Source organism: Aedes albopictus, chromosome 3 (genome assembly GCF_035046485.1).
Source record: "Aedes albopictus strain Foshan chromosome 3, AalbF5, whole genome shotgun sequence".
Lineage (NCBI taxonomy): Eukaryota > Metazoa > Arthropoda > Insecta > Diptera > Culicidae > Aedes > Aedes albopictus.
Window position 1 is genome coordinate 419,635,515 of NC_085138.1, and position 8,404 is coordinate 419,643,918.

At 41.4% G+C, this 8,404-nt stretch overlaps 1 protein-coding gene across 1 annotated transcript; it reads right to left on the reverse strand.

Moving 5' to 3' along the window:
* Positions 1 to 560: 560 nt before the first annotated feature.
* LOC134292028 (uncharacterized) lies at positions 561 to 2,348 on the reverse strand. The gene has a single exon (XM_062860685.1). The coding sequence runs from the start codon at positions 2,251 to 2,253 to the stop codon at positions 1,369 to 1,371; it is 885 nt and encodes a 294-aa protein (XP_062716669.1). The 5' UTR covers positions 2,254 to 2,348; the 3' UTR covers positions 561 to 1,368.
* Between the last annotated feature and the right edge of the window lie 6,056 nt (positions 2,349 to 8,404).

Sequence of the window (8,404 nt, forward strand, 5' to 3'; positions counted from 1 at the left end):
CTTGGATTTTAGATCACCATCTTGGATATTCTGGTCGCCGTTTTGGGCTCTGGACATCTTCCCTATACCAAATATACTCATATTGCATGGTTTTGGAGCCTAAAACACCATTAAACAGCCGCCATCTTAAATTTGGAGTCGCCATCTCGAATATTTGGCTGCCATCTTGAATTTTGTGCCGACATCGTGGAATTTCTGGTCTCCGGTGTTGATTTCCACACAAAGTTCGTCAACCAAGCTAAAGCCTACAAAAATCTCCACAGTTTGATGTGTCCCATGATGGGGCTTGGTTCAGTTTTACATACGGCCAGTTCTACCGGTGATGGTCCGGATCACTGAAATGGCCATAACTCCGGAACGCCTTGACCGATCCGGACCATTTTTGATAAAGGGCGAACACGAAATTATTGCGACACAGAAAATGTCATACCAATTTTCTTATAATGTTTAGAATCAAACTGAAATTTTAGAGTAGTTCAATGCATTAATTTACGATGGTGATGTTCTTTGATAGCCCGATGGATGACCACAATCACGGTTGCCGCAGCCAGTTTTTTCGAGCATAGTCTTTACAGTATCATCCGGTACCAGTTTCCCGTTTTTTTTTTTCATTTTCTTAACATGTCCTTCTCGTCTTTGACTGTTTTCTTACTCTTTCGAAGTACCCGCTTCATCATTGCCCAGAACTGCTCCACCGGGCGCAGCTCCGGACAGTTTGGCGGATTCATGTCCTTAGGAACAAAATAGACATAATTGGCCTCATACCACTCCAGGACACTTTTAGAATAGTGGCATGATGCCAAACCTGGCCAAAATTGCGAAGCTTCGTCGTGCTGCTGCAAGAATGACAAAATGCGCTTCTCGAGGCACTCAGATTTGTATTTACTGTGCCCTTTATCACGAAAGGCTTACTGCTCAGTCCGCAAGAGCAGATGGCCTGCCAAATGAAATATTTGAAGGCAAACTTCGGCATTTCTTCTTCCTTAATTTGTCATCCACATCGAACTTCCTCTTGCCAGTGAAAAACTCCAACCCCAGAATTCGCTTAAAATCGGCTTTTATATACGTGTCGTCGTCCATCACGTATTTGTCAGCATCTTCTCGTAGAGCTTCAGTGCCCGAGTTTTAGCCGTCGATTGTTGCCGCTCATCGCGGATTGGGAAGTTCTGTACCCTGTACGTATGTAGTCCAGCTCTCTTCTTTGCATTCCGGACGTAGCTCTGCGACATGCCGATCTTTTTAGCCAAATCAGCCAAATCTTCAGACGTTGGTTGATTGATTGATTTATTTATTTAAGACACTTTACACCGTTATGGTGCATTCGTGTCGATAAAAAAAAAACATCAACACAATATAATATTAATCAATTTACATGGCTTGTTTCTTCCTCGATCTAGTTTGGTAAACCTTCCATTCCAATTCAGCGTTTTGTTCTTCCTCGTTGCAAGATCGTTTTGCTACGTTCTCTTCTATTCTACCATTGTCCGTTTCAGTTGACAACCGTCTCTTCGCAGTCTCAGGCTCCCCTTCAGTTTCAACAGTTTCAGTGTCGTGCTCATCGGTATCGTTGTTACTATTATCATCACCTTCATCGCCGCCGCCGCCGCCGTTGTCGTCGTTGTCATCGTCATTTGTGTCGGTGAGAGTCGCAACCGATGGGTGATCAACAATTTTGCATTGTTTATCACCAATGCGGTTTTGCTTTTCAGCAGAGTTGGGTAGTAGTGTTGGCTTGCTTGATGATTGTGTGTTTAGTTTCGGGTGCGTTACGTATGTGCTTTCACCGTTAATCACAATGCGAGACGGTAGTGTCTTCTCCAGTCTCATTCGAACAACTCTGACGCCGTTTGGAATCCCAGGGAAGAAATTTTTCCATACATCATTTTCGATGGAGATGACTTTACCGTACTGCTGCATGTGGCGCACGATGATATCGTTCGACATTTGTGGTGAAAGGTCGTGGATCTTCACGGTGGTCGTGGGGCCATCCACGTAGACTGGGATGTAGTACGTTTTTCCTTCGTGGATGTAGTAATGTTTGAGATGATGTTGCTTTTGTAAGCGTGGGGCTACGCCAGCGTCATTCATCTCGATATACACGCAGTTTTTGATATTGTGTATTTGAATGTTCTTGACGTCGGTCAGGTCGAGTTTCAAGTCATCCTTGAGGAATTCCTCAATCTGGTCCAGTACGGGTCGTCGTGGCAGGACACTAAAGTCGACGACGAGTGTGTTTTTCCTATGCGTAGACATCCTGCAAAGGCTGCAAAATTCCAACACAACAGGAACGACGGACTAGGACGTAGAGCTGTACGAAAACACTTGTGTCGCGCACGAAGAACGGTTGTCAACTCTTCAGACGTTGGGATTTGCTTTAATCATCCACTTCACCTTTCCCTTCGTCTTTCTGTTCTCCGGTCCCGGTTTTCTTCCAGCTCGTTTGCCGTGGTCCAACGTCAACCGCTCCCGGAACCGCTTCAACACTCTGGAGACGGTTGAATGGTGAATGTTCAACATTTTTCTCAACTGCAGGTACGACATGTCAGGAAATTTCAGGTGTTTGGAAAGAATTTGTTCTCTCGACTCGCGTTGGTTCACCTCCATTTTCGTTAAATCGAAAAACACGACTTCGAGTTTGACAGCATGTAAACAATACACATCAATGAGAAAGTGTGCAAAATTTGGTTGATTTTACCCAATGGTAAAAAAGTTTTGCCCTGTTGAGTGTGTCGTAATAATTTCGTGTACGCCCTTTAGCAAACAATGGCCGAAAAATCGGCCAATTGGAACTGCCTCAAAAGTGAGTGAAACTATTTTGCACACAGACATACATACATACACAAATACAAATATCCATGGGGTGGGACACTCGATCTCGTATTACGAATATTATTAATATTAATGCAGATATTAATGATATTATCAAGTACTCATTGATACGTGGTTGTTGTTTGCAGCTGTCAAAATACCACCAACATAATTTAGACATTTGAACCCTGTGCAGTATACAACGATTTTTACAGATCCTTACAGGCAAATCCTTCAGATCCTTTTCGATTAGCGTTATTTCGATGAGTCTTGAAGTTTAATGATCTCCATTACATGCTATTACAAAATGGGACCCAAACCACGAATGAATTCAGTTTCACAGAGGGGTGACGGTTTCGGTCGGCGACCGAGACGATATTCAGCTTGGGATCGTTTTGTGGGGGCCTCATGGGCAGAAGACCTTACCCTGGCCAGCCCGAAAAAAGAAATCCAAAAATTCATCAAGCTTCAAATCAAAAGTAATATTATCAGATAATCATTTTTTTTGCTCAATTAAAACGAATTAAATTTTAACGAAGTTGTGAACATTTATTTCAGTTAGTATTAAATATGAACATTTTATGCCAAAGTAGATCAGTATGGTGAGTTAACGGGTCACCGGTAGTCACTGCTAATCCATTGCAGTTGATATGCACCGCATTCCGTAAGGTTAAGTTGATCCCTGTCCTCTGGCTGGCCGGTATGAAGTCAACGGAAAACGTGGCTCTCACTAATTGATTGGATAGGCTTTTCAGAGGCGGAAATGGTATCGGTCGTCTAAAATCCTTGCCGGTGGATTGCGCCGCCTGGATAGAAATAGATTAGTCTGAAATTTAAAAGTAAACATGACCATAAGTTAATTTTAGATAAAAATGAAAACTTACCGTATTGCACTGCATAATCCACTTCAGTCACCTTCATATGTCAGTAGTCTTTGTGTTCAAAAAAAATCACAGCCACCTTGATGTACAGCATCGATATTACTAGATATTACTTGAACTAATATTATATTAATCGATATTAACGCCAATATTAATGAGTGTCCCACCCCATGCAAATATCATCTCAATTAGTGGGACTGAGTTGACTTTAAAGAAGTTGTTAGATTTAAACAATATGTGTTATGATATGAGCGCTACCTACAAGATACTCTCTCAAATTTTATGCCGCCGTCTATCAGCGATTGCAAGAGAGTTCATGGGGTAATATATCAGGCTGGATTCATGGGTAAACGCGCCACAACGGACCAGATGTTCGCCATCCGCCAGGTGTTGCAGAAATTCCGCGAATACAACGTGCCCACACATCACTTGTTCATCGATTTCAAATCGGCGTATGATACAATCGATCGAGAACAGCTATGGCAGATTATGCACGAATACGGATTCCCGGATCAACTGATACGATTAATCAAGGCGACGATGGATCGAGTGATGTGCGTAGTTTACGTAGCAGGGACACTCTCGAGTCCCTTCAAATCTCGCAGAGGGTTACGGAAAGGTGATGGTCTTTCGTGCTTGCTGTTCAACATTGCGTTAGAAGGTGTAATAAGGAGAGCGGGGATAAACACGAGTGGGACGATTTTCACGAAGTCCGTTCAGCTGCTTGGTTTCGCTGATGATATTAATATTATAGCACGTAAATTTGAGACAATGGCGGAAACGTACATCTAAACGTACGACTAAAGAGTGAAGCCAGACGAATCGGATTAGTCATTAATGTGTCGAAGACAAAGTACATGATGGCAAAGGGCTCCAGGAGGAATCAGCGCGCCCGCCACCCTGAATTTATATCGACGGTGATGAAATCGAGGCGGATGAAGAATTCGTGTACTTGGGCTCACTGGTGACCGCCGACAACGACACCAGCAAAATTGATTCAGAGGCGCATTGTGGCAGGAAATCGTACTTACTTTGGACTCCGCAGAACTCTACGAAAGGTTAAGTAGATTCCAAATTGCTTCAGCAACCGCAGTTCATTATGCAGTGTTACTCAGTATAGCAGATATGGATACTGTTAGGAGTGTAGACCTGAACTCCTGAACTCCAAAGTAGTTTGGCTGACCTAGAATATCCCTGTAGTGTCTCTAAATGACATTTGAGACTTCAAGAGCTTCGCGGATCCCGGCAGATTATGCAATACTATTATTTATGGTGAAAATACATAAAGTTACTCTTGTAGATTAGAGGGACTTCATTATAGAACAGTTTGGACGTTGCTTAATGTCCCAAAGGTTTATAATAAGCTAGTAGACTTCAGATTGCTCCAGCAACTGTGGTTGATTATGCAGCGTTACTCAGTATAGCAGATATGGATATTGTTACGAGTGTAGACCTGAAGTCCTGAAATCCAAGCTAGTTTGGCTGACCTGGAATATCCCTATAGCCTATAGTTTATATAAATGATATTCAAGAGCTTCTCGGATCCCAGTAGGTTATCCAATGCTATTATTTGTCGCGGAAATACATAAAATTGTTCTTGTAGATTTTAAGGACTTCACTATAGGACAGTGCGGAACACCTAGAACATCCCAGAATATAAAACACCTTTTAATATTCTTGATGAAGGTTAAATGAATTCATATAAACGTAACCCACATCCAAGTTCAGCTTTATGAACAACTGGTATGTCAATTATTTCGTTTTTCCAGATTTCATGGTGTTCAGGATGTTCTAGGTTATCAATGAAGTCCCAAATACAAATATTTCCATTTCTTCTTAATAGAGGACTCAATTTGCAACACCTTAGCCGAAGGCAGTATTCTGTTTTATCGAATGGCTAAATTTCCCAACTAACATATACAGACGTTTCTATGTTGGGGTCATACATGACCCCTCCGGCTCCAAAGGGTTAAAATGTTGGTATCAATATACATATGTCTTACCATCTAATACCTCCGGAATCTTGAAAGCCATAACGACTAAGAAGTGCGCACTTCACCCCACTATCCCCTCGACATATCCTTTTGAACAAACCAAATTAGCGCTTCACCAACATTAGCAACAAGCTCCCACCACCGCACCGCGAACAATGCAAATATGTGCCTTTTCTCGATAATATATGTGTATTTGGATGGCCGTATTCTAGGTATATGCTCATATTGTTTCGCGCTTAAAACCCCGGTCGTTTGCATTTCCGCGATAGTTTTCCATCATTTGCTAACCCCCGGTCCAGGTCCAGGTGGAGTTACATCCGGACTCCGGAGCACGGGTGGCGGGAGGGCCATTCCCATAAAATTAATTACATACTATTTTCCTGTGCTTCTGATGTGGCGGTGGCCGAGAACAGGTTGAACAAGACCTAGCCGTGCAGCGTTCAATCGGGAAGAGTTGCATCCATTTTATGACGGGATATAGGTGGTAAGGACGACGGCAGTGACGGCACAAATCATCATCCCGGTGTCCAAGCCAGAAGCGGTGACACATGTTGCGATTCAGTCATGTGCATCAATATGTATGAAAATGTAATATTTATAGTGAAATTTCATATGCGTGTGGCGCGTTGACGCGTGCCGGTGACAATTTGGCGCTGATGACGGAGGATCAATTAGAGGAGTGAAAAAGGAATGAAATTTTGTATTCAATTCAATAAAATTTGAATTTAGTAAGTTAGAAGTAATAATAATAAAAATGCGGCAAAATGGAACGAGCTCACCAACTTTATTGCTTTTAAGCTAGCTATTCCAGAGACAATCTGTTCAAGCTACCGCGAAACAGTCCATCTTATCCACATTAACATCACATTTTCCCGCTCCGTCCAGCAAATTTTCCAGCTGAGCTCACCGAAAATGGCTTCAAATTATGGCCAATAGCCTCTAACAGCCACGAGAATGACGCTTCATGTGACAACGCACTTTGAGTCCCACTCCACTCGCGGCGGCATCTCCAAATCCCACAGGACAAGATTAAACTGACATCGGCAGGCCCTGATCTAGCTTGCTCATCGCCATACGATTCAAACGTCTATTCATTTTGAAAGCGTTTCGAATTAAGTGAAAATTTAATTAAGTTTTCTTCGCGCGAGGACATTACCATCACGCAATTAGTGTGTGTGCCTGCTTTTAAATTGGGGGACGCGATGGGGACACACGGTGTGGATTGTCTCTAATCGCATTGGAAGCGAACGTGCTGCTTCTCGGTCGGTTGGAGACATGTACATAGTCCGCGTTTTTTTTTTTTTTTGTTAATTCAATGCACTTTGGATAATTTGCACTGGAACGATGAAACCTAATCTAAGCGACTGCTTCTGTCAGAGACGATTAGAAGATTAGAAGAAAAAGATTAAGTAAAAGAAGAAAAGTGGTAGAATCCTAGAAGACTAGAAGACTAGAAGACTAGAAAACTAGAAGACTAGAAGACTAGAAGACTAGAAGACTAGAAGACTAGAAGACTAGAAGAAAAGAAGACTAGAAGCCTAGAAGACTAGAAGACTAGAAGACTAGAAGACTAGAAGACTAGAAGACTAGAAGACTAGAAGACTAGAAGACTAGAAGAATAGAAGACTATAAGACTATGAGACTAGAAGATTAGAAGACTAGAAGACTAGAAGACTAGAAGACTAGAAGACTAGAAGACTAGAAGACTAGAAGACTAGAAGACTAGAAGACCAGAAGACTAGAAGACTAGAATACTAGAAGACTAGAAGACTAGAAGACTAGAAGACTAGAAGACTAGAAGACACGAAAACTAGAGGACTAGAAGACTAGAAAACTAGAAGACTAGAAGGCTAGAAAACTAGAAGATTAGAAGACTAAAAAACATGAAGACTAAAAAACTAGAAGACTAAAAGACTAGAAGACAAGTCTAGAAGACGGGAAGACCAAAAGACTAGAAGACTAAAAGACAAGAAGATAAGAAGACTAGAAGACAAGAAGACTGTAGGACTGCAACACTAGCAGACTATAAAACTAAAAGACTAAAAGACTAGAAGACTAGAATACTAGAAGACTAGAAGACTATAAGACTAGAAGACTATAAGACTATAAGACTAGAAGATTAGAAGACTAGAAGACTAGAAGACTAGAAGACTAGAAGACTAGAAGACTAGAAGACTAGAAGACTAGAAGACTAGAAGACTAGAAGACTAGAAGACTAGAAGACTAGAAGACTAGTAGACTTGAAGACTAGAAGACTAGAATACTAGAAGACTAGAAGACTAGAAGACTAGAAGACTAGAAGACTAGAAGACTAGAAGACTAGAAGACTAGAAGACTAGAAGACTAGAATACTAGAAGACTAGAAGACTAGAAGACTAGAAGACTAGAAGACTAGAAGACTCGAAAACTAGAGGACTAGAAGACTAGAAAACTAGAAGACTAAAGGCTAGAAAACTAGAAGATTAGAAGACTAAAAAACTTGAAGACTAAAAAACTAGAAGACTAAAAGACTTAAAGGCAAGTCTAGAAGACGGGAAGACCAAAAGACTAGAAGACTAAAAGACAAGAAGATAAGAAGACAAGAAGACAAGAAGACTGTAGGACTGTAACACTAGCAGACTATAAAACTAAAAGACTAAAAGACTAGAAGACTAGAATACTAGAAGACTAGAAGACTATAAGACTAGAAGACTATAAGACTAGAAGATTAGAAGACTAGAA